Genomic DNA, 26,627 nt, shown 5'->3' with positions numbered 1-26,627 from the left:
AGGCAGGTCTGTTGCACAGAAGGACATGTTACAGTCAGGGGCACCAGGAAGGGTCCGGCATGTTCCAGGCTGGTCCAGATTCAGACTCAGTTCTGGATTTCATGGAGTTATGGAGCACTTCAAAACTTATTCATTTGAGTTGAGAATACGTTCATGGACTAATAACCTTCACTTTGTAACAGAATTGCTAAAGTAAGTGCAATATGATGAGGTAAAGCTAACGAATTTTTATTTTTCTGGACAAATACAGTTATTGCTCCAGTAAAAACTTGCAGAAGATCTGATAAGGGCTTGTGTCACACAGGAAACAATAGACAGCAGAGACACTTTTCCTAAATATAAATACTTCAGCATTCTATAAGTTAATAAGAGCCTCTTACAAAGTAGATTAGTTTGAGAATATGGACTAGCCACTTAGCAGCAAGCCAAAATTAAAATTAGTTGTTGCTACCTTGGAGCAGCTCCTGAGACTCATAGAAAGATTGCAAAAAGGTCTTTGGGTCTTTTGAGAGCAACTCCCCCAAACCAGGTTTTGATGGCACTTCAGTTTGGTCCCACAGCTTTCTTTTCACATTTGTTCTCATTTCTGTTTTTGGCAGCCATGGCAAATGGCTCTTCTGGCCTTTATTATCAGTTACCAGGACACAATAAGCCTGACAGCAAAATTAGGATCAAACTTGCCTTCCCCAGGACAACCAGCAGCAGCTGCAAACATGGGCAGTGCACAGGTACCTACAGCTGGCAAACACACCAAACCCCCACCTGCTAAAATCCGGGCAGCAACAAACTTCCCCTGTCCATCCCCACCCCACCACGTTACCCATCCAGCTCTGGGAAGCTCTGTGTAACCACACAGGGCTATTAAACACAATTTCTTCAGTTATCTTCACTTTAGTGCCGCTCTGGGTGGCATTTGGCAGACAAATATTGATACATTACAATTTTCACCTAAGTAATTTTGAGAAACTGTCACTGGATTAGAGTAGAAGGTGCCCTTGGCCGGGTGTTTTGGGCTCGGGGGGCACACCTGTCCCTGCTGGAGGACGTGGGGGCAGCCGAGCTGCTCTGCTACTTCTTGTCGTTTCTGCTGACGAAGGTGAGGAGGTCCATTGCTGTGACCACACCAAACACCATCTGCTTCATGAAGGAGCTGCCATTTCCATCGACTGCAAGCACAGAAAATGCCAGTTTAGTGGGAAAACCCCCCAAAAAACATAACCCCTCACTCCTCCACTCTCTACCCCCACCTCCTGTCAGCTGTGCAGAGGCTGCTGTTCATTTATTAAAAGAAAACCTTAACGGGTACAGCGTCTGTCTCTGCTCTACCCCCACAGAAATGACTGATGCAGCCTCAGTCAGGTTACTAAGGTTGCACCAATAAGGTTTCAGCTGCAAATTAAGCACCCTTTCCCAGAGAGGAAACTTAATTTCCCAGTTGTTTTACCCAACCTCTGTTCCAGTCCTGCTTCTGTCACCACGAAACTTTTCAGGCCAGACTAATGAGACTCTCCACGAGCAGCAGTGAGGCACTTTCCTACTCTGTTCTCATAACGTCCTACACCACCATTAATAAAACAACACTTCCACAATTGCTTTAACTGTCTGATAAATGTTTTTTTAAATAAAAATAAAACTAGCCACCAGAGTCCAAACACGAGATAAAATGCAAGCTCTGAAGGTGTGGGAAGAAAGTAATAAATAAGGGGGTAACTGTGACGGCATTAAAACAGCAGCTCTGGAAAAGAAAGGGGGTGTTGTTTGAAAACCAGAGCAAGAGGCACTGCATACAGCTGGCTGATATTTCCTCGTGGGTGCCATTTAATTGGCTGATACCATTTAATTTATATCAAAATGTGATAAGAAATTGTTTTATGACAACATAGTTAAGAAAGGAATTTCTGCCTAGCATTTTTTTTTTGCGAGAGAATTGGAAACGTGCATCAAAGGCAGTTTTGAATGACAGACTTTTGTTTGCAACCTTTTGATGGCTGGACTTGCAAGCTTTAGAGCTGGTTTTGGGTCAGCAGGTCCTGGAGATACAAGCAGAGGGGTTGGGATGTTTGGGCTTGGTGGGTTCCAGAGGCTCAGAGTTCAGCAGGCAGCCCCTTGCTGGCAGTACTGGACACTGCTCACAGTAGGGATGCTTTGCATGCTCAGTGTGCAATCCCATCAAATCAACATAATTACACCCTTCAGCTCTAAATTACCAGACCTAAACATGGGGCTCCTGAGTGCTTTTTCATGGTGCTCACTCTTTTCAACAAAGCAACTCCCTCCAGATAAGGTCAAATTTGTACTTGTAGATGTTTTATGGCACTGGAAAGGTGTGTTAGGTCAGGTTTGCAGAACAGCACCTTTTTTGGTCAGAGGAGGAACAAGGTGTGATCCCTGCTGCCATCAATGTGTCAGCAGCCCTCATGCTGCTGTGGTCCTACTGCAGGTGACTCATATTGAGTTGGTTTGCTGCACCAAGGAGGGGGTGGATGTGCAGTGGATTGAGAGTAAACCAAACCTGCTGGTATGGCTGCTTTGTTGGACTGAATTGCTCCTGAATTGGCACAGCATTCCTATGCCCAGCCATGGTCCAGGTAAGTCTCATGCACAGGTGCCCCAGGCTACCAACATCAATGCCCATGACTCACCTGCCTGTGCCACAGGGCTTGCTCCTGGTCTGACCCATTTGTTCTCAGTTTTCTCAACTTGCATGCCTGAATTCCACCTAAGCTTCACCTAATGTGACCTTGCCCTTGGGCTATGGAAGCCTCCTTTCTTCCTGTGCTGCCCACAACCAGCAAGGCAGTGATTTGAATTCAATATGAAGAGACAAGTGCTGTGCAGCACAGGCACTGCACCCCTGCAGTCATCTACAGTCCACCTTGGCTGTCAGAGGGGACCTAATGAAACCCCATAATGAATACCTTGGGAACACCTTTTCCACGGGAAACCATGGGATAGGGTGAAAGGATGGAGTTGATGGGTGCTTCAATGTTACCCCTGCATGGGGGCACAACACAACTCCCATGGCCAGGATCTGGGAAATGTTCCTGCAGGACACACATCCAGGAGTGTGCTGGTCCAGTGGTTAAGGCTTCCCCCCTCTCCCCTCATCCCTGTGGTGTCAGGAAAAGACATGGGTGAATAGCTGGCAATTCCAGGGATTTGCAGAGCCTTAAGGCAGAAATCCTTCCTGCAAAGGCTCAGGGGCTGCACAGCTGGAGCAGCTGCAGTGATACTTTCCACTCTCAGTTTGAGAATTTCCATTCCCCTCTCAGACACTTGCACAAAGCCCACAGAGTTCCTCTGCAGATACCTACACTGCATTTGCTCGTGTACAACGATAGCAAAATGGTCATTCTCCAATATGCAGGAAAGCTTCCCAAGGCTGTCCTCCAGGCCAATCTAAACAGGACAAAAGGAGACATTTAACATTTCACTTCACATTTAGAGGACAGTGGTGCAGAGCCTGGCTCCTGTCTCTGGTTGTAGCTGTGAGTGGGCAGGGTGGTATCAAGCTGGGCCAGGATCTGATGTCCCTCATCCACCCACACTGTTTTGGGGAGACCTCTCTGTCTTTTCATTGACCTCCCAGCTCCTCTCAGACACCAGGGTGATGGTATTGCCCCTCTCCCCTTCTCCCCATCCCTGGACAGAGGTTGACAACAGCCTTAGAGGTACCTTTGAGAACTGGTCATAGATGACCTTCGTAACAGGGTCTGAGAACTCCGCGTTTCCAGCCAGCACTGAGGTGAGGGTGTTGCTGGGGGTCACCATTCCCAAAATAAGTCTGTAAGGGAACAGGGAGGTTTTCAAAAGGTCAGACCTGAGGTAGGACACACGTTTGATGTAGGGACTGAACTGCTTCACTTGAAGTCAGTGACCAAATTGCTGCTGCCATCAGCAGGAGGCACCAGGTTCCTCCTCATCGGAACAGGACAAGAAGTTCCTTGTCCTCACCAAGCTGATGGCTTAACAGCAGCTAAAGTCTGCTGCTGCAGTCCAGGACTCAGCAGCTGGGAGAGGGAAAACTCATGGGCTCTCCAATTGCTTATTTGTGGGGGTTTCCCATCCAACCCTCACCACCCTCTGGCCCCCCCTTGCCTGTGCACTGACCCAGCCTCTGCTGAGTCTGGTGGGCTCTAGATTTGGCTTTGGCTTTAACTGGCTTATTTACAGGAGCTTTATTGATGAATCTTCACAATGAGGCAGACGATATTTTATAAGTGTCCAACACACAGAGTCCAACACAAGAGCCCCCAACTCTGAATCAGTAAATGGGACTTTCTGTTTACCTTCATCATGACTGATTCTCCTGTGTGAGTGGCCGTCCCTGTAGCGAGTAAAAAATAGTTACCCTGACTCAGCAACAACAGGAGCTTGGTCATATCCCTTCTCCTGGAGGATCTCAATTGCCTTTTGACAGCTGACTTCTGGGAGGAGAATGAGAGGGGCCGAGAGATTCAGTTTCTGCACCTTGATGTTCCACCACCTGTTGAAAGACAAATGGCAGCGCCGAGCTGTTGCTCTCTGATGCACAGCTGTGGCCTTGAACAGTGAGGCAAGGCCACTAGAAATGAGCCCAGCCACGCAAGGGTGTTCTGCCTGCCTGCAAAGCCAGCCCCACTCCAGTCCCCAAAGCAGTAATGTTACAAGTCCCTCATGGCCAGGTTTTGTTGAAGCCAAGCTTTCCCTATGCCTGGTGTTCAAACAACTCCAGAGGCAGGGCTGAGGCCAGCAATAGGCACGGTGCTGAGCTGTCCTGAATCCAAGGAAGCTACTGAGGGCTTCACTTCAACGCCTAAATGGGTGACCTACCAGTTTTACCTCTTTAGTCTGTATGCCCAGTCCTCAAAATGCAGCATTTGCAGCTCCTCTAGGAGAAGGCCTGGCAGAGATGCTGGTGTGATTTATGAAGAACAAGCTACACTTGTTTGTGGGGCACCACAGGCACCTCCCAGCTCAGTCCTCTGTCCATGCAGAAAAGGCAGGGCAATACTAGAGGCTGGAAAGGCCAAGAGCAATCCTAACCAGACACCAGAGTCCCTAGAAATGTATTAAGTTTTTGGGAAATATTTTGCAATAACCTTTGGTTGCAGTAACCCCAAGGGAGCAGGTGACATCAATGGTACCTGCTGTCTTTGAGCTGAATTCTAAACAGCTGGCATCACAGCCACACATCAACTGGCATCAGCAGTTTGTCTGTGACTCCCTGTTTCGAGGGGATTTTTTACCTGTGGTGTCTAAGAGACAGATGAGTTGGTCATGTTTCTTGGCCAGCAGTTCTGGGGAGTTAAAATTTACTGTCCCCTGCCTGAGAAGACTTTCAGAGCTGTCTGAAAGGGAACTTGCTACAACAGGGACACATCTCCCCACCATCCCAATGGTCCTTTGAACATCAGCTGTAGAGCAGAGGGAGGTTTTGTGTGGAGCTAAATATCTACCTCGGCCATTCTGCTCAGCAGGGTTTAGGTGGCCTGGGCAGTGGTTGCCACGTGGGAGTGGATCAGCTAGTCTGGGACATAAAGGGCTCCTTTACAGACTTTGACTGGAGAACTGGGATATCTAACCACTCCAAAGAGAGGAGCTGACATTATGGCCTCCCCAGAGGGATCTGGACTGTACTGTATTTTTGTAGATACTAAAAGAGAATGCTTTCCTTTGAAGATAATAATTTCCAGACTCAGAAAGCTGATTCCCTTAGCACAGTTTATCCCAGCGGAAGTTGTCTTACCAAGGCTTGTGCTCCCGGATGTCATTTAGGAACCCGTTTTTTATCATCCACTTATCATTCACGAATTTGGACCTGGAAATCACCAACAAAGAGAGGGTCTGTGAGCCTCCCAGAAGAAGTCGTGCTTTGTTTCATGCACTAGACCACAGCACTGCCCCCGGGGCTCCCATGATTTTTGCAGCTGGCTGCTCTCAGCCCCTTTTAAGGTCAACGGGAGCTGCGGGTGCTCAGTGACTCCTCGAAGCATGCCAGCTATTTGCCTTCCTAACTTTAGGCATGCAAGTTCAAAAACTGCAGCTTGGCTGGCTCCTGCTCCGTGCAGTGAGTCAGTGACAAGAGGAAATACACCCCAAGTGTCCCAACACCCGGCTCCTGGTGCTTGCCATGGTGGTGTGCAGTTTATTCCTGTTGTTTATTTAGTTTTTTCCCTGTGATCTGCCCGAGGGAGACTCCCAGCTCTGGGCTCACTCCGTGTGCCATGATATCAGAGTTATCGGGGTGGTTCCCCAGCAGCTCCCAGCACCTGGGCTCAGCTCAGGCCACTGAGGGTCCCCATGGGGCAGAAGGCTGTGGGATCTCCCACCCTGATGCTGGGAAGCAGGTGAGGAAGCAGGAAACTCACATGTAGTTCCTGACGGAGTCGGGCAGGATGACGACGCAGCGCTGACCTTCCTTCAAATCCTTGGCAGCTCTCACGGCGGCGGACATGGCACTGCCCGAGCTGCCTCCTGGGTGGGTACCAAGGAGAGGGAGACAAGTGTCAGGGCTGCACAGGGTGTAGGGCCACAGTCCCAGCATGGGGGGCACAGGCTGCCCCAGATAGTGGTGCAGGGGCACCCAGGCAAAGGTGGCACTTTGTGGGACGGTGGCTCGGGACACTGGGATGGGAGGAATAGATCCCAAAGCCCTGTAGGCTTTAGGGTCACGTTAGGGACCTGAGTTAGGGATGGAGGGTTGTGTTCATATGGTGGCTCTTGGCAATGGGCTTTTGAGGCAGCGTAAGAGTCACCTTGTGAACTTCATGGAGCTGCTTCTTGTGGTGGCTCAGTGGGCAGACCAAGGTCTGAAATGTTGAATACAGGGACATTCATAACACTCTGCCCACGCCACACCCTTCCTTTGGGTGAGGAGGAGACCATGCCAATTCTGGAGCTTCTGGCTGACATACTTGGAAACCAAAGACTGGCTTTAAATGCATTGTAAAGACTGAAAAAACCATAAACATTACATTCATGCTTGGAATACCAGGCCAACGTGATGGGAAGACTTAAACACTCCTTATGTCTGTGTGCACACATGTGATTTGCTGCACGTAGGGAGAGCAGGTCCCTGCTTTACAGAAGCAATTCTTCCACCAGTAGTTTGAGTACTGGAAGTCAAACACGTTCCACTATCTGAGTGCCAATTACACACTGCACTCAAGGCAGCACGTATTTTACAGCAGGTTAATTATCACCGGGTCACATTTTTCAAACAAATGAGGAATGGCCCTGAAAAATGCAGTTCAGGGAACATGAGGCTGTTCACAAATTATAGTTGAGTCCAGCAAGTGGTTTCTGTTGAAACACAGTGACTCTGTGCCTGCTAGGTTAAATCAACATTAAAGTGTTTCATTACACGTGGCCTGATCTTTTCCAAAACTCCCTGGATATGAGTGCTCAGGGCTTTTATCAGCTGTAACTACAAGCCTATGTGGTGTCTGGTCCTGGATGCAAACCTACAGCTACCTGCTCAGTGGCAGGGAAGGGTGAAAACATGCTGATGGCGTGTAGTGGCTCTGAGGGCACAGGCAGGGTTTGTCTGAGGGCACCTGTTCGTTTTGGAAGGCCAGTGGGATCACTTACAGCTCGTTGGCACGGGGAGAAATACTCAGTAAGAACATCTCACACCTTCTTTACTTTCAGGCTTTCCTGGTCCAAACCTGGCACCTCTGGTGTGGCAATGACACAGAGAACAGCCTCGCAGAGTTGTTAGTGGAGCGGCAGTTTTAGCCCACCTGTCCTGCCCCAAGCCCCACTAATCCTCTCTTCAGCCTGTGTAACTCTACTCTGCACAGAGTTAGGCCTGAAGATCCAGTTACACTGCAAAAGTGCTCCAGCAAGAGGAGAGTTATTGCTTCTATAATTGTTGTGGCCCATGACTCAGATCCCAGACCACGGACTCGTGGACACACCTCTGAGATCTGCAGTGACCTACACACCAGCTCGGGATTCAGCCACCCAGCCCTGCTAACCCAGCAGACACAAAAGGCAGGGAACACCCACCCTGAAGCGTTTTGGTCCCAAAAGGAAGAGGTTCAGAAAGTTTGTCAGGAGAAGCAGCTGTTGCCACTGGTGCTTACCACACAGTAATCCCTCCTCTCTGATCAGCCTGCGAGACATGAGGAACGACTCTCTGTCATTGCTTTTATACCACTGATCAACCACCTGAAAGGAAAGCAAGAAGGCTGGGTTTTGGCAGTGCTGTTTAAGGCTGTCCTGACCCTCTGAGACATGCTGATGCCTACAACATCTGGCAGCTTTGAGCTGCCCTCCACACTTATTGGGAGCAATGCATTTATCAGGGCATTCTTGGTCTGGAGGCGTGTCCTTGCTTGCAGGCACCCACTCTGACCTTTTCAGCCAGCACCCTTTCTTTGAAGAGTTAGGGATGTCTGACAGGTCCAGAGTCAGGATGTGGAAGAGGAAGTGGTGTTGTGATGTCCCAGGCCAGACTACACTAATGCTTGAGATTTTGCCAGGTAGAATCAGATGCAGCTACAAGAGGAGGTTTGGGTTATTACAGGTGTCAGCTCTACATCCATGTGCCAACAGCAGAGACATTGTTAACACACACCTGAAAGCAGGAAGAATCTGAGGGACCTTTCTAAGAATGAGGGCAGGGACACACAGGTAACCTGAATTAGGGGTTTAAAACTCTGTGGTTTGTGGCAGGTGATACACTGAGAGTAAACTTGACAGGAAGAGGTACGAGGTTCATGATCTGCTTGCTGTCTTACAGAGCTTGGATCTTGTCTTCCAGCCCATACATGGTGCAGGATTTCTTCTGTGTGTTAAATTCAGTTAGAATCAGACTTAGTCAGTGCTGGGGTCCCAATCCCTCCACAACAGCTTGTTCTGCACTGGGAAGGTGTGCAAGAGCCTTAGGGTTAGGCTACAGCCAGTACCAGAGCTGGCTACCTCTGAACTCGGGAGTAGGCTGGATGCAAAACCAAAAATCAGGCAAAGGCCTCTCATCACACGACTACTTACTGATCTGTCAAGGACAGTAGGGATGAAGTCGTGCCCAATGCCCTCCACTTCAATGGTTGTGGTGTTTGTCTTGTTCATCTCACTGGGCAGAGCAACAATGGAACCGTCGGGATCTACGCCGACGATCTTTGAGGGAAGGAAGTTTTGTTAAACCACAAAGGGAGCTCAGAAACAAACACAAACCGAAAGGAAAAATCACCCGTGCCCTTGTCAGCAATGTTTTCCTTCCCATAATATTCATTAATATCCCTAACCACTGGCAGTGTGGAGAGCTTCCAGGATAAAAGGGTGCTGTTTCCCACTGGCTTTTTAAATAGATCCTAGGTAGTCTTCAGCTGTTGCAGAAGTGACTGGTGGCTTAAAATGTTATCACTCTCAAGGTGTTTGTCATCACCCCTTTGGCAGAGCCTCCCACTTCCAAAGCTCAACCCTTAGGACAGTGCAAGTGCTCTTTAATCTGCTCCAGGGTAAAGCCAGCCAGAGAGCTCAAACGTGTTGAAACCCATGGCTACAGCCATCCTTTCTGGATCTAGTTGTGCTGGCTCATGGTGACACCTCCCTTGTTGCTTACAGTTTTATGTCTGGGCTGAGGTTGCCTCCCTCAGCTCAGAGCTGAAGGAGGGGTGGTGACACTGCCCCACACACAGCTGCAATCAGTCAGTGAGGTAACCTGGTCCTCCAATGATGGGTCCACAACTCTCTGGTGCTACAGGGATTGCTCATATACTGACTACACCAGACAGGCAGCATCTGTCAAGCCTCCCATCTGCCTTGAAGCACAAGCTCTGCAGGATAAGCATCATTACTGATGTCAACCATAAACATGAAGGGGTTTGCAACGGCAGAGGAGAAGCCCTTGCACAATCTGTGCCCCTCACAGAGTTGCCAGAACAGAAACTTCCATCAGGTAGGTTAACCAGGAGCAGTGATGCCATCAACTGGGCCTGCAGTGGGCATCCAACACTGTCCTGCACAGGGCAGGACACCAGGCAGGCGGGGGTTTCAGTGGGGCTGTGGCAAGTTTGGTTTCTAAGGCACTTGGGTGGGTCTAGGCCAACCTAAGGATCACCAAACTGCTTCCAACAAAAGCCAAGATTGCTGTGAAAAAGCAAATAGGTGGAGACATCAACTGCTGGCTCAGGTGAGCCGCGGAGTTAGTTGTGATCAGAAGCACAGGCAGGAAATGGCATGCAGCAACAGGACACTGGGGAATGGCTTTGAGCTGAAAGAGGGTAGGTTTCGATTGGATATTAGGAAGAAATTCTTTACTGTGAGGGTGGTGAGGCACTGGCACAGGTTGCCCAGAGAAGCTGTGGCTGCCCCATCCCTGGAAGTGTCCAAGGCCAGGCTGGATGGGGCTCTGAGCAACCTGGTCCAGAGGAAGGTGTCCCTGCCCATGGCAAGGGAGTGGAATGGGATGATCTTTAAGGTCTCCTCCCACCCAAACCATTCTCTGATCCCATGAAAACCATGGCAGCCCTGCCTCCTGGCTTACCTTGCACTCCGGGCACTTCTCCTTCAGCTTCCTGGCGACGCCAGTGATGGTGCCTCCTGTGCCAGACCCAATCACCACCATGTGGACCTTGCCTGCAGGTCAGGGAAGAGAGAGGCTTGCAGGGACTCAGCATGGCCTGCAGCATGACCTTCCCTTTATTCAGGGCCCTGTGCAGAAGCAGAGCCCGTGTCCCTTGGCCACTAGAACCCACGTGAGGACAGGCCAGGCAGAGGCCATGCTGGTGGACAAAGCCTGGTCCTGTGGAGAAGCTCAGATGAGTTTACAGGATCAGCTGATCCCACTTCAGCACAGGGGGCTGAAGGTGACCTCCAGATTTCCCACTCCAGCTCTCCATGATTTCTGCATCTTTGGCATCTACTGACCCAAAGGAACAACATGAAGCTATGTCAGGGGAGGTTTAGGTTGGATAACAGGAAAAGGTTCTTCACTCAGAGGGTGGTTGGGCACTGGAATAGGCTCCTCAGGGCAGTATTCACAGTACCAAGCCTGACAGAGCTCAAGAGGTGTTTAGACAACGCTCTCAGGCACATGGTGTGACTCTTGGAGTGCCCTGTGCAGGGCCAGGAGTTGGACTTTGATGATCCTTGTGGGTCCCTTCCAACTCAGGATATTTTGTGATTCTGTGCCTTAAAGGGGAGGGAATATCACAGCACCTCCATCCCTTTCAAACCCCACCACGTGGCAGCAAAGCGCACACGTGAGCAGCAGCACGTGTCACTGACAGGCACAACTTTTCAGCCTGTGTTGGCATCCACAATGGGGAGATGGCTGAGCTCTGCCCTGGCACACATCTGGGTCAGATGTAGCCCCACTGGCACTGGTGAAATTATACAGATTTAGGACTGGTAGAAGCAGAATCGGAGTCAGGCCTTCAAAACCTGATGCTGCAACTGCATAGGGAAAAGGGAACCTATAAACCATGGCTGGCAGCCACAGGAGCAAATCCTTATGCTGCAGTGCAGGGAAGACTGGGACTCTCTTGTTCCTGTTGCTGCCTGACTGCATTACAGCTGTGATAACTGCTCTCCAGTCTAAACCCTCGAGTCCTGTTTATATTTTACAGTGTTCCCAGAACTTGCAATAAATGTCACCTCTATTTGCACAGACGTGGGCTGGGATAGTTCTTTATCCTCCCCCACTGCCACTTCAAATGCCATTAGTTTGCGACGGTTTTGGTCTATTTTGGCTTGCAAATGAGTGTGCTGGATCAGATGCAGCCTGCCATGCCCTGATGGATTTATATTCCCCAGTAAGGCCTCTTGGGACATCTTGTGTTCCCAGGCGACAGGTCACAGAGGTGTTGTGGCCACCAGGAGATGTGCTCTTTCTCATTTAGGTGCAGCCTGATTTTCTTAAGCCTCTGGTCTCCTCCCTCAGGCTTGTGCAGTGGGAGGCCATAGCTGGGAAGTCCTGCAGGCTGAGGTGTACCTGGAGTGGATTAGGAGCAGTTGCTACACCCCGTGTGTCAGTATTATTAAGATAACACTGCCTTCACCTACACAGGCCCTTTGGGCTGTTTCTGGACATTCAGGTCAATAAATGACATAAAATAAGCCTCTCAGAGAGGGCTACAGCCCTCTGCACACCCTCAGCATGTAGAAACAACAGCCCAGACTGTACCTTCACACTGCTCCAGGATCTCCTCGGCCGTGGTGTCGTAATGAGCCAGGGGGTTGCTTGGATTTCTGTACTGTTTGTTTCAACAGAGAACAGCAGGAGTTACCGTGTGAAGAGCAGGTCAAACACCAAACTAGCAATAGCTCCTGATGAGCTGTACCCAGAGCAGGCAGCTGCCCCCTCGTCTCCCCGGCGAGGGGTCGACTGGGACCCGGCCAGATCAGATACAGGTATTCCTTCTGGTGGTCAATTTGGGACAAGATTCCCAAGGGCACTCGGGATTTTTCCACACTGGAAGATTAAACGTGACCATGAACACTCATTCTCTGGCACTTGGTGCCCATTAGGTGTGGGGTTGGTCAGGTGGCTGGGAACTGTGGGCCAGAAGGCTTCTCCAGCCTGTACAGGGGGATTTGCCACAAGTGATTTGCCACAAGCCTATACAGGGGGATTTGCCACAAGCATATTCAGCCTTTGAGCTCCTTTTTATTTAAAAGGAAGGAGCTTCCCTGACTTTCCTGCACTCCAGGAGCTCCCTGCTCTCTATAGGGATGCCTTCCCTCAGCAGGGTCAGACCAAAGGGAGAAATACCCTCCTGTTCAAGACAGAAACCACTGGTGTGAGTCATTGGGGTTTGGCCTTTACAGTATGAGGTTTATTTTTGAGGTAGAAGAGTTTGCTAGCCCGGCACAAAAGGTGATTATTTTTTTTTTCAGGTCAAAGTTAAATCTGAAGCAATTTGAGGAGTCTCTGAATTGTGCAAGAAAACCCAGCCTCACCCACATCCAGGCTTTGGCAGGGGTGTTACAGGTTTGGAAGTGTCCCTTATTTTGTTTCTGTCACCCTGTGCTTTGCAGAGGGGAGATTAGGCTTCAGATGCTATAAAACGCTGACGAAATCTGCCTCCAGTGCCACTTTTGAACAAAGCTCCCAAGCACAGGCACACCTGGAGCACACCCTATAAACTGTGTTTGGAAGGAGACTCAGTGGAGGGACGGCCTTTACCTGGTCCAGGATGTGAGAGTTTGGGATTTCACTTTTCAGCTTCCAGGCAACACGGATGTTCGACTCTGGGGCATCAAAGCGGGTGCACGGGGTCCTCACAATTTCGACACCCAGGGCCTTCAGAATATCGACCTTTGGGAGGGAGAAGAGTAGATGTAATGCAACTGATCCCATGTAGGGATGGTAATCCAAACCTGGGGGCTCATGGCAGTGTCAGATGCCAGAGGAGCTTTGCATGGGGGGACATTTATCATTTGGAGACACAATGTCCATTTCTGGAATATACTATCTCTGACATGCTCCTGGCACCCCAGGGCCTCCTGCCTGAAGCTGGCACATGGATTCCAGACTGGCCTTGTGCCCTGTCCTACTTGGAGGGCAGACTGGGGACAGGGCAGAGGGAGGTAACACTGTGCTGCTCTGTGGTGCCTGGGAAAAGGGCAGGGGGAATCAGGTAGGGAACAGTGTCTCCTGTGTGCTGGGGTCTGAGCCCCTGCAGACAAAGGGGAACTCTTAAAGCTGTCTTTGCCCCAAGTCCCTTCTCTTCTCTCACTAAGTACAGGGAAGGAGCAAATACAAATCAGACCAAGGGTATAATCCCCTGGGAGATGTGAGTGTCAGGGGCAGAAAGGGTCAAAAAAGAAGGGTGGGAGAGCGTTGGGGGCACCTGGAGATAAAGCCCATGGCAGCTGGAGGTGGCATCTGCTCCAGACTGAGCTTAAGTAAGATTTAGGTTGTAATGAGGGCAGCACTTTGGAGAAGGGCTCATTTTTGAGCCAGGTCAGGACCCAGGTCAGGCTTCACTGGCACAAGTTCAGCTGAATAGTTTGTGAGGTTTTTGGCTCACCAAGGCAGGATTCCTGCCATCTCCAGGATGGCAGTTTTACCTGATCATCAGCTCTGGGGCAAATGACATGACTTGCACCACTTCAAGAAAGCAGCTCAGGCAACCGTGAGTGTCTCCAGGTTAAAGAAAACCATAAATACACAGAGAGACCAAGTGACCTTTCAGATGCATGAGGGGAAGTGAGCAGGACTGTCAGGTGAGCCCTGGCATCTGCCTGCCTCTCCTCCACTCCAATCAGGCCTCACCCTCCCACACACCAGATATTGCTCCATTTCTCTGCAGCCACACACTGTGTTTGGCTAACACGTCACCCCAGCTGCACTGCTGACACCAGACAGTCAGCCAGGCCATCACAGGGGGCTTTTTTCCATCAAGAGTTGACCCTCCGAAGAGCTACAAAGCTCTGGCAGTGTGTGCACCAGGCTCATTACCCCTTAAAAGAGAGGGCACTCTGGCTTAGAAAGGGGAAGGCAGAGAGGGACAGGGAAGGAGATGTTTCCTGGCTGGGGGTAGCACCGTACAGAGCTCTGACCTTCTCCATGCTCATATTCTCTGGCAAGACGATGATGCAGCGGTAACCTTTCACTGCAGCCACCAGTGCCAGCCCGATTCCTGGGTGGTGGGGAGGAAAGGGAACTGGTTAACAAGAGCATTTGGAAAAGCCAACGGGCCAACATGCATTGCTTCCTCTCTCCTTCAGCAAATAGAACCTAGAAATGTTCACCAATGAACTGCATCCTCCACGAGCCTCTTGGGATGTGCTGGGAACACCAGAGAGTGTAGGAGGATGTGCTAACAGATGAGCCGTGCTGCAGTGTCCCTCTTGCTCTCAGGAGTCTATTAGTGTGGCACAGAGCGAACAGCAAGGCTGGGGAGCGCTTTCCTCCCCTCACTGAGGCTCAGACCTCTTCCTTTCTTCTTGGAAAAACAGGAGAGAGGTGATTTTGCTTCAGGAGTGCCTTCCCCTCCCCCCTCAAACACTCTCAGTTGTGTGTGTGGGGGTGTCAGACACACACATTAAGCTGCACATGTCACCCCGCGGCGAGCGGGCGAAGGGCAGCTCTGCTCCGATTTCACCGGGGGTGATGGATGGAGCCAGCTGCTCCCCAGCCAGAGGAGGAAGGTGAGGCTGGAGCAGTGTGTCCCTGTGAGGGGCTGTAGGGAGCCTGCTGCGACTCCAGCTGCCCCAGGGACCCAGCAAGATCCACACATGGAACAGCTTTGGGGGAACACAGGTTTCCCTCACCCCATCTCTGGGGAGCGGCTGGGGCAAGGTGGGGGGCTGGCTCTGGGGCTGCCTGTGGCAACAAGCCACTAAGGAGCAAAATTCCTAGAGATGAGACCCATTCTGCATGGCTAGAGAGGAGGAGGCAGGGAGTGCAGCGAGAGACATGGCCTCAACTACATCTAGAGCACCTCGACAGCCTCTGCTGTGCCTTTTTGTACGAAAGCACACTGTGCGCACACATGTGGCTTGTCATGGGGCAGGGAGCAGCAAAGGGACACTAAAACTTTCACCAGTGGCCCTGTGGAGGCTGCAAAATAGCAGGGTAGTCTCCTATGTTGTGCCCCCTCACCTTGCACCCCGCCATAATGCGATGGGATGACAGATGACAGTGACGAGGAAAAAAAATCAGATGATTTCTCTTCCAGCCCATCAGCGAAACCCTCTCTGGGAACTTCTGAGTCCTCAAAAGCTTCCCAGCCTGAAAACTCCTGGGGTTGCCCCTGGTCCTGAGGGTGTTCGCCTTACTTCTGAGCACACCTTTGCAGGCGTGGGACCCTTGCAAAGGGGCCCTTGGGAATTTCAGCAGAGGCACCTCAACACCCCAGGATGCTCAAAAACAACCCCCTGCCCAGCACCCAGGCAGAGGGAGCATCCATCCCTGCCCTTCCCACCTGTGTTTCCTGAAGTGGGCTCAATCAGGGTGTCTCCTGGTTTTATAATCCCAGCTCTCTCTGCATCTTCCACCATCCTGAGGCCGATGCGATCCTTCACGCTGCCCCCCGCGTTGAAGTACTCGCACTTTGCCACTGCAAGTGAAAGGGGAGGCTCCATCAGTTTTTTAATAGGTGCCTAAAAATGTCCCTTCTGTAGGGATGGTCTGTAGTCCTGAATGAGGTGCCATAAAGAAAAGCGAGCAATAGAAAGAACACTTCCAAGTGTCAGCCAAAATTATAATTCCTTCACTGAGCTACTGAAAAATCAAGTAACTTGCCAAGGCACTTTCAAACTGCAAGTCCTATTTGGGCCCTCCACGCTGCTAATACTCAGGGCAGGAGTTTTCTTACCAAGGCTCTGATGAGCACCTACATCTGAACTGGGGGTACTGGGCTCTGTTTTATGGACAACAGGGAGAAATGGGTACTTCCAGGGTGTCATTCCCTTCATCCTGGCAGAGACCCAGCTACTTCTGGCTGAGAAATCAACCTGACGCCCGAGCAGCCCAAATGGGAAAAGAAATCTCGTGCTCATCATTACATTTTATAAAGCAAAGTGCCACAACTTCAGCTGCACAGAGATCCCTGGAGGCACAGGAAATACAGGGTAATCCCATCCACCTGTAACTGCCTCTTGAGGCAGCTGTGCTGCAAGAATTCCTATGTTTTCCTGGGAACAGGGCCTGTGCTGACGTGTTGCTCAGAGAGGACCACGTAGCTGCTCTGCCTGTCCTGCTCTCCTTCCTCTCCTGTGCCAGGGGAGGGAGACAACATCCCAGAAAACGGCATCTGCCCAGCTTATCCCACACCAAATCCTCCCATGCCCCTACGGCTCCTGCCCTAGCAAGACGTGCTCCAAGGGACAGGCTGCTTCAGAGGTGGACCAGACACTGCACAGCTGCCCTCCCACCTGCACCACCTCTCTTCCATGGTCTCCCACTATCCCCTCAAGTCTCATTCTGGGAAGTGAGAGGCAGTGCAACGTGGGGGTTGCAGGATTACTGGCCCAAAGATCCCAAATCCTGAGAAGGGATCTGGTGTAAAAGCACAGCACACTCCATGTGTCCGTGTGCCTGGTGGGGGGTTAGTTGCCCTCAGGATTCCCAGCTGCCAAACAGGACCACAAGGCCCCACTCTGCCATTTCATTATGGATGAGCACTCATCAAGTCCCTCCTCCTTACCCAGCCATGAGACACTCATGAAACTTTCTGCCTCTGAGAATCTGTCTTTCTGCCCAATTCGGATGAAATTTGTTATCAGGGTTAGAAGTTACAGAAAAGGCACTGAAAAGTCCATAGGGACAGACCTGATCTTATCATCCTTGTACCTGTAGGGCACCAGGCTAAAACTGACCCTTTCATGAGACAGCACCAGCGCTGCACTAACATCTCCTGGGGTGGAGGACTTGGACCCTGCTGGAAAACCTGGCCCTGCACCTTGGCCTGACTATTAACACCAGGGACTGGCAGTCATGTTGCTGATAACCCCATCTGCCTGCAGATCCCTCTGCTCTGCCTGGGGCTGCATTTTGGGAAGGTCCCCAAGGGAAGCAGCTGCCCCCAGGAGCAGACAGCAGTGCCTGGCCTGGCTCCAGCTGACCTGGCAGAGGATTCCCCGGCGTGTGGGAGCTCTGCCCAGCAGCCAGGGGTGACACTGGTGTGTGTCCCCCACAGCCTGAGCTGCTCCCTGTTTCTGGACAGGCTGCAGGAAGGGTCCTGCCGTGCACTATGCCCAATTCCATCCACCATAATTCAGGAAGGCTCAGCCAGTCTTCCCTGTGCACTCCATGTGCTACCCTGGGTGCTGCAGCATCCCTGCCTGATGCCATGTTGTCATCCACCCATCCCCAAATTTAGCCCAGAAATACTCTGAGCTTATGTTGCTCTTATTTGGGAGGAGAGATGCCTCACTACCACCAGCCCCCTTCTCACTGCTGTTTGAAACCATCCTGTTTGGTTCAAAAAATTACTGTAGCAGAACCTAATAAGCAGGAGCACCCGACAAGTGCCACAGCTGTCCCTCCCCACCTGTGCTTGCTCTCACAGAGCCTCTCCTGAAGCCCCCCTCCAACACCTCACCCTCACCTCATGGCACGGAAAAACCTGGTGGAAAGGGGACACTCACAGAGCTCACACTTGAGCCCATAGGACTTCCCAATCTTGTTGATTCGGACCATTGGGGTGCAGCCAACCTTCTTGAGGATATTGGGCAAGATCTTTTTTTCTTCTGTCCTGAAATAATACAGGGGGGAAAAAAAAAGTCATATCAAAGCTATTTTTTATGCAACATAAACCAAGATAAAACCTAAGTGAGGTTTCAACAACTCTATCAAGGCCACAGAGAGACACCCCAACTCCAAGAGAAAAAGTCCCCATCAACGATTAATGGCCCCAGGGGTTAGTTGTAGTTTTCCATCATGAGTTAATAGTTCTTTGCATAAAAAAATAAGGTAATTAATTTTCAGGGCTGTTCTGAAATGTCTTGTTCTGCAAGGCCCCAGGCCTCTATAATGAGTGGGAAGAGGCTGACAAGCCTCAGGATTTTATGCTGTGGGTGAGAAAGACAGGAGGCTGTGCACAACACAGGGCTCCTTCTCTTTCCTCTGTCCTACCCAGCACCACGTCTGCTTTTTTGTATTTCCAGCTGTCTCTGGGCCAATTCTTTCTTGCCTGGCCAGGACTCCCAGACTTGCAAGGATGGCTCCAAGCCATCAGACAAGCGCAAGTCACAGAGGACTCCGGGGGCTTTTTTGCAAATGATTAAACTGAGTTCTGTGATCAGTGAAATCCAGCTGCCTGGTTTTGTTAGCCACTGTCAGACTCTGGCAGAAGCCAAGAACCACATCACAGCAATTGCAACCAGGATGAAAAAGACCTCTTTGCCCAACACAGGACAGAACACACCTTCCCAGGCAGCCATGGAACTCACATCCTTGAGCTTGTTCAGCATTGGAGGGAGAGGATTGATGAGGGCTGTGTTTGTTTGGGCCACAAGCACATTGCCCCTGGCTGCAAACCAGCATGTCTCTCTCTCCTTTTGGGGTGACAAACCCCCCCTCCCTCACTGCTCAGCTCTGCTTTGTGCAGCTCTCGCCCACTATCATCCTCTGAACCTTGACCTGGAGTTATCCCTGTCTGCTATCACGGCCGGGCAGATGTCTGGCTGCTGACAGAGAGTCCATATGGTGCAGGGTGACATGCTGGGTTACTTAAAGACACACACACCTCTCTCCAGGTTTTACAAGCGTGATACAAACACTTCTTGCCTTGCAGGAGTGCAGGGGTAGTGGTTTAGTGAAGGTCTTTACTACCAAAAGGAGCCAGTCTCCTTGAATCTCTAGCCCAGAGATGATGGAGTATTACACGTGTGCTGTTACCCTCCCTCTGGGTAAAGCGTTTGCAGAGGTATCACGGCCTCTACAGAGTGTTGGTAAATGTGAGGCAATAACAATAAATGAGCTTCCCCTAAAGCTGCAGCCATTGCACATCTGCTCTAAAAGCCAACAAAATGCTCAGGGATTTCAGTGGGGCTGAGCTACGGCATGAGGAGACTCCAGTTCCTTCAGGTGACAATTAACTAGAGCCTGGCTCTCTTGAGAGTGACCTGCATTGTTATGTTACACATCTAGACTGCAGGAGGTCAGCCTGAGAGAAGAAAGCAAGGCCATTTATTTACCTTCAGCTACGAATTGTGGTAAATGGGATGCTACCATGCCCTCTGAACCCCAGAAAGGCATGATCATAGAATCATAGAAGGGCCTGGGTTGGAAGGGACCTTAAAGTTCAACAAGTTCCAACCCCCTTTCACGGTCAGGGACACCTTCTACTACCCCAGGTTGCTCAGAGCCTCATCCTTGAACACTTCTAGGGATGGGATATCCACGGCTTCTCTGGGCAACCTGTTTCGGTACCTCACCACCTTCACAGCAAAGAATTTTTTCCTAATACCTAGTCTAAATGTACTTTCTTTCTATTTGAAGCCATTTCCTCTCGTCCTGTCACTCCAGACCCTTGAAAATAGTTTCTCTCCATCTTTCTTGTTGGCTCCTTCAGGTGCTGGAAGACTGCAAGTAGGTGACCCCACAGGCTTCTCTTTCCCAGGCTGAACAATCCCAATTCCCTCAGCCTTTCCTCACAGCAGAGCTGCTCCATCCCTCTGGTCACCCCGGTGCCTCCTCTGTGACTCACTCCAACAGGTCCACGTCCCTCCCGTGGTGAGGACCTGAGAGGTACTGAGCAGGTCCAGGCTCTGCAGTGGTGGGACATGGTGAGGGGATGGGGAAGGGAAAGGAAACATGTGCTGCCCTGCATGCCAGGGTGAGCCTTGCCAGGGCACTGAGGGTGGGAGCCAGAACTGGGCTGCTCTTTGGCTCTGCCACTCCTTACCCGTCCCCTAAACAGAGCAGCCTCTCTCTCACTCTCAGGCAAGTTTTCTGCAGTTCTTATCTAATTCCTTTCCTAATCACTACCATATTTTACTACAAAAACAGCAGTTGATGGTCTGCTTCCTTGTGAGGGCGCTGTGTGTGTAGCCTGAAGGCAGAAAGTCTATGGGGACACAAAGATCTGTGACAAACGCCTTTGGATGTGGTTGGCACAGTCTAGTCCTGCAGATGCTGGTATCAGTTCAGGATTGCAGCGGACAAGGATGGTTTTTATCCAAGATTCCTGCTTTTACTCATGGCTTGTTATTCCATAAGGTATCCAGGGGAAAACCAGTCCTGGCAAAGCAAAGGATTCTTGATGAGGTCAGAGTTAGCTCAAGGGATAGCAGAGCTAATTCTATATCACTGAAAAAAAAAATATTAATATTCTGAATTAAAATAACATCTTGTCTTCTCTCTCTGCTTCTACACCCAAAACTCAATCAGATTTCACATGGGACTCTCAGGAAATCCAGAGATTTTTGCTACCCTGGCTGCCATCTGTGAGCAGGGAAACCAAACCCCCCTCCACACTGTAAAAGAAAAGGTGTAACGTGTGCCAGTGTATTTTCTTCACTGCTGTACAGCGGGTTGTGTTTCAGTTCCTGCCTCAGTGATGCTGTGTGGGCCCCCTCAGCCAGACCCCATTCCCAGAGAGGTGCCTGGTGCTGGGGGCTGGAGCTGTCGCGATGCCTCCCTGGCTGCCCACGTCCTGGGGGTGGGATGGGCCCTGGCACTGGCAACACCTGGCTGCCCCACGGCACCCTGATGCTAAATTGGTAAAATCCAAGAGTGTTTTCCTGCTCTGCATGATAATTCAGGGGGGAAAAAATATCAGTTTGACTGAAAAGAGCTGATTCTATCCTCGGGCACCAGCTTCAGGGGCTGCACTGAGCGAGTGCCTGGATGCAGTTTGCTGGATCAACTTGGAGGCTTTGGAGCCCATTCATCCCTCCTTCATGGGCCAGCCCAGAGGCTGTTCTGGACTTCACACATGCTGATGGCTGTGCTTTGGCCTTGTCCTGCCAGGCATGTGGTCAGGCATGACCATGCAGAGCAGTGCTGCACCTCCCATGGGCTCCAGTCCCTCACTCGCTGGAGCTGAATTCCTGGTTTACATCCTTGCACTGCAAGGACGTGTTTGCAGTTCTCCTGACATTTATGGGACGGCCTTATCTTTAACAGCTTGTCTGTGTCTCATTTGCCAGGTCATTAAAGCACCTCTTGTCAAGTCTAGTCGGGGCCCTTTGACAGCCTCACCTCACCCCGGGAGGGAACCTGTTGCTGTGAGGGCAAGAACAGCTCAGAGCAAGCACTTTGCTTTGCACTGGGTTGCTTACACAGAGTGGGCAACCTCTGCGTGCCCATTTTATACTTATTTAAACTCCCAGGCCCTGGTAATCCATTTTTGTGAGGTCTCTCAGCCATCAGTAAAAATATTGGTGTTACTTTGAAACCTTCTCACACACACCTTTGGTTTGTTTGAATGGACAAGGGCAGCAAAACTGCAGCCCTTGGGCTGATGGTTGCAGGGCTGTTACTGACAGGGCTGGGTACCACAGTTTTGGGGTATATGCTGCCTTATTCTACAGCTAGAAGAGTCATTCCTGCATCTCCTTGAGTGCCTAGCAGCTGGGAGTGCCTGTACTTCTGCTGTGTGACACCAAACCTCGCTCAGTCCTCTTTGCAGAAGTGTGCAAGTCCCTGGTTGAAGTCTGTCTATGAAATATGTTCCTCTTAGTTCTTCTAAAATAAGGCGCCCCAAACAAGCAGATGCTTTCAGAAGTGTGCTGCAAAACACAGAACTGACACTTGAGCCAGTCACATCTTTCTCCAAAATTAAAGAGAGTGAGAAAGAGCTTCTTGAAGGGGAGATACTGAGTCAGTTTTGCCTACTGGAAAATAAACCATCATTAGTGTAACAGCCGACTTCTGGTTGTGACCATCCTGGTGCAACAGCAGTACTTCAACCTCAGAAAAAGATACTGAGCTGCGCTCTGAAATAACCAGTGTGAAAGAATTACTTACAGGGGCACACAGGAGTGTGGAGACTTGCTGGCAGGCGTCGTGGCTGTCCACGTGCACTTACTGGGCAAGTTGGGAAGGATCCACGTGCCGTCGGCTTTGCTTTCCTGACCTCCCGCGCAGCCGCCGTTCGAGAGCGGGCACGCCTTGGCCAGCTCCTGAGGGGTGGAAATAGAGGACACCTGGGAGGGAAGTAACTGTTGGAGGCAAAAAACGGCATTTGGGTGTGAAGGCAGGGCGGCCATCCTGCTGGCGTTTCAAAACCAAGGTTGTACTGGTGAAAGGAGGTCGAAAGGGGATGAATGGAGGAAAGGGGGTTGTAGTGAGGTGGGTGTCAGTCTCTTGTCCCAGATGACAAGTGACAAGACGAGAGGAAATAGCCTCACGTTGTGCCAGGGGAGGTTTAGATTATATATTAAGGGGGAAAAAAATCATGGAAAAGGTTGTAAAGCATTTGAACAAACTGTGCAGGGAAGTGGCGGAATCACCATCCTTGGAAGTGTTCAGAAAACTCGTGGATATGGCACTTGATGACATGGTCTAATGGTTAACACGGTGGTGCTGGGCTGATGGTTGGATCTGGTGACCTTAAAGGTCTTTCCAACCTTAACAATTCTATGATTTCAAGATAAAATTGCTATGTCAGAGTGGTGTACTAGGCCATGTACATCGTAAACCATCATCTGTGCACCCCCTCCAGTGAATCTTCCCCTGCTCAAAATCATCCCCTCCACTAGGAAATTTGGTCCTCCCTACTTAATTATTTGGTCAAGAGAAGTATTTTTCAGTGAAGAAACTTCGAGTAAGTCTACCCAGCAATAATTTGAGAATATTTCTATTGTGGTGATGGACCTCAGAGGGCCAGAGGACACCCCTACTATGGCATCAAATGTATAAAAGTGAGAAAAGAGAATCTATAGAAATAAAACATCAGGGAAGGGTACCAAACGTGCTTGGGGGTACAGAGCAAGTTCCAGAGTAAAACAGCCTCAAGAGGGGAGGATTCATCAGCCTGGAAATGATACAGGTGGCTGGTAATGAGAGTGGGCTGTAAATCCTGGGGGAACTGGAGAAGGTGCATCAAATAATGGCAAATAATGTCAAAATGGAATTTTCAGGAACAACTATAGGGGCAAAGGAGGTAAAAATGGAAAAGAGTTAAACAAGTTTGAAAAGGTTGAGTTCATTAGTGGCTTTTAAACTCACAAGCCCTAATGGCACCTGTGCTCTGCAAGAAGGAAATTTTTTGTGCTGTTTTCTCTGTATTGCTGGTGCATATGCAGAGAAAAGGAGAAGTCTGGGTTTATAGTTTATTCTCAGTATCTGCTACTGACCAATAGCAGAAACAAGGGTTACACATTTTGGTGTGATCCTGTCTGCAATTCATCCACCAATCCTCTGGGCTAAGGAAACAAGCCATATGGAGAAAAGACACATGATTTTTGGTACAGTGGAAGTTTCTTTTCTGGTTTGTTGACAAAATAAATTTGCCTTGATTCAGCCTTTGTTGATTAAAGGAACTTTGCAGGGTCATAGATGGACACTTGTGTCTTACTTAGACTGACAATGAAAGCTGGTGTTAACTTGCTTGTTGCAGCATAGTCTGCCCTGTCTTCCTACACCTCTGTGGTGATGCATTTTGCAATTAGAGCAAGTATAATGCTTTCATTAACTTTGCTGTGGTAGAAATGGTCAAAGGCGTGATGCTGGACCTTCCTTCTACATTTAACTTGAGACTGAGAGCAAAGACTTCATTTTGAAATCTGATAGCACCCAACCAGTGACTCAAAGAAGAAATAATCTCATTTCTAAACACAGAGGACTGCCTGCAGTGGGGCCAGACCTGTGGCCATGTGGAAGGGAAGTGGGAAATCCCCAGGCAGGGAACTCAGGCTGGCGACAGGAGGATGCTGAAGCCAAAGTGCACAGCACAGAGAGCAGAGGCCAACAGGTTTGTGGAGCATCATCTTCATCCCAGGCCATAAAGCCACGGCCCTGCCCCTCCTGGACACCTGGGCTGCCTGACTGACTCACTGCAGCCAGGCAAGCAGCCAGCAGGATGTTGTGGCTGGGTCCTGATTATCTAATTAATTTGTGGCTTGACACATGAGTCCAAGGGCAGCCTTAATTACCATTTCTGCCATCCTCCTCCCGCTCACTCGCTCCTTCCACCCTCTTGCTCAGAGTTCCTTTGAAGCGCCGTGGCAGGGCTCCCCGAGGTCTGTGCTGTGCTCCCCTGGTGGTTTGCACACCAGGACGGGAGGATGGTGCTGTGGTTTGTTCCCTGAGTGCTGGGATGGCCCTGGAACACAGAAACACCAGCAAACCGTTATTCCAGCAACACCAGAGGGATGAAACAGCCCCCAGTGTGCAGACCAACCTTCTTATCCAGAGGCCCCAGGGCGTCTCCGAAGATAGAAGTCAACAACCTTGTGTTACCACCTGGTCCCACAACCAAAGCAGACAAGGGACTCCAGTCCAACCCCCCCCCCCATCAGGCCCTGAGCCACCTTTCCTCCTCCAGAGACACCAACCCCAGCCTCAGAAAGCAGCGGGAATCCATGAGAGTGCAGGGCAGTCACACCACCATGGCTTGGATCTTGCAGCTGACAAAAGCTTTCCCAGCAAACTTTGCTTCCCAGTGCTCTTCCCCACCACTGATAAACCTGCTGCTTCTCGGCAAGGATTAAAGGGGAAAAAAAAAAAGTGCATTTCCTTGCAAGCCAAGATTTGTGTTGGCCTTGAGTAAATCTCCTGAAGCAAATCCGTGTTTACCTAATGAATTAACTGGGAAGGAGCAAAAGTCACTTGTGGGTAAAGAAGAGATAAGCCACAGTGTCAGCACACCTTCACAACTGGGGTCACCAGTTACCAGCCAAAATGCTGGCAAACTGGATTTTATGAGTGTATTTTTTTCTTTCTTTTTCTGGTGATGCCCATCCCTACCATTTTATGGCAGGGTGGAAAGAGATGAGGCAGAGGGTTGAAATTATTAGGGCTGCAAGCCCACACCACACAAGCCCCCCCTCTCCCCTCCAGCCCTGTCTGTGTGGACGTGCTTCCTGTGCCCATCTTTGCCCGTGGAGCAGCTCACAGAGCTGCAGGAGACCTGCCAAGCCCTGGGTGAAGGTTGGAGACCTCCCTGGGGGCTCAGGAGCACCCTGACTGCCCTCAGGGACCCACCTGGGAACGGCAGCATCCAAGCACCTCCCTTGCCACCACAAAGAAGTACCTCAGGCCCCAGTGCTGCCCCTTCCAGCAGCAGCCACCCTGTCCCAAAAGCTGGGGGTTGGAGGCAGTAGCTGGGCTGAGGGGGCTGGTGCAGGAGGGCTTCAGAGAAGGAAGAGCATTACTGGCTTCCCACCTTCTAAAACAAGGTTGCATTCTGCTCACTGTGTTCAGTTCCCCTGACATCTGACACAAAAAATTGTCAAGAATGTTGTTGGATTTTTTTTCATTTTTTTCTTTCACCTAAAGCAGATGCAGAGGTGTTTTCTAGACACCCAGAGAAAAAAGAAACAAGAGCTTATCCGTGACTAGTCCAACATCTACATTCCTGTCTGCTGGAGAATTCCTCACGTCTCTCCTCAAGGGCTGGGTGATTCTGGCGTGGTGCTGCAGGACTGCATGGATGTCCTGCACAGGTGCAGTTACAACACGCACTCACATCTCTGGATCGCTGTGCCCAGGATCTGGATCCACATTTAGATTAAGATATGCCAAAAAACCACTGTGGTTCTGAAAGTAACCTTAAAAACTGCCTGAAGTGTGGAAACCCAAAAACTGCCTACAAGACATGGCAGACAACTCAAAATGGTACCAAAGGATGGGAAGGATCTGACTTTTGGAGCACACAACACCGGTGAGCTGCTCCCCTGCTGACATACTCAGCAGTCACATCTCATGAATTGCTGGGTGGGAGGTGAGCAGAATCCTCTCTGGATTACCAAATCCCCGTTTCCCAGCACTTCTCCCAACCCCTGCCTGAAGCTCCAGGGATGATCCATCAGCCATCAAATACGCCTGACCTATTACAGGTGTCCTGTGACAGCCCCGTTACTTCCTGCTAAATACTCTTGGGCAAAGGATAAATGGAAATCTCCACTGGAGTTGGGAGGCAAGCCAAGAGAACGGGAAAGATAACACACAGCTGCTGTCACTTAATGAAAATATATGACAAGGAGCATAGGCTAATGTTTATAGAGTACTTTGCAGATAGGAGATTGCAGTCATTAGGTTATCAAACTGCACTGATAACTTCAAGGGGAAGAAA

General features: G+C 50.3%; 1 protein-coding gene across 1 annotated transcript; it reads right to left on the bottom strand.

The window, feature by feature from the left end:
• Nucleotides 1-254: 254 nt before the first annotated feature.
• On the bottom strand, nt 255-24,498 carry LOC113970270 (cystathionine beta-synthase-like). The gene is made up of 16 exons (XM_027689014.1): nt 24,487-24,498; nt 22,358-22,512; nt 18,031-18,137; nt 15,864-15,998; nt 14,497-14,576; nt 13,118-13,249; nt 12,116-12,185; nt 10,475-10,566; nt 8,980-9,105; nt 8,070-8,154; nt 6,351-6,456; nt 5,729-5,800; nt 4,352-4,486; nt 3,676-3,784; nt 3,315-3,399; nt 255-1,166 (listed from the first exon to the last, which is right to left on the bottom strand). Exons 1-16 carry the CDS (start codon nt 24,496-24,498, stop codon nt 1,069-1,071), a joined length of 1,599 nt encoding a protein of 532 aa, XP_027544815.1. The 3' UTR covers nt 255-1,068.
• Nucleotides 24,499-26,627: the final 2,129 nt, after the last annotated feature.

The sequence above is a fragment of the Neopelma chrysocephalum genome, unplaced genomic scaffold (assembly GCF_003984885.1).
Source record: "Neopelma chrysocephalum unplaced genomic scaffold, ASM398488v2 Primary Assembly neopelma1_76, whole genome shotgun sequence".
Lineage (NCBI taxonomy): Eukaryota > Metazoa > Chordata > Aves > Passeriformes > Pipridae > Neopelma > Neopelma chrysocephalum.
The sequence above is the reverse complement of the archived record's forward strand: the minus strand, read 5'-3'. Positions and strand labels throughout refer to the sequence as shown.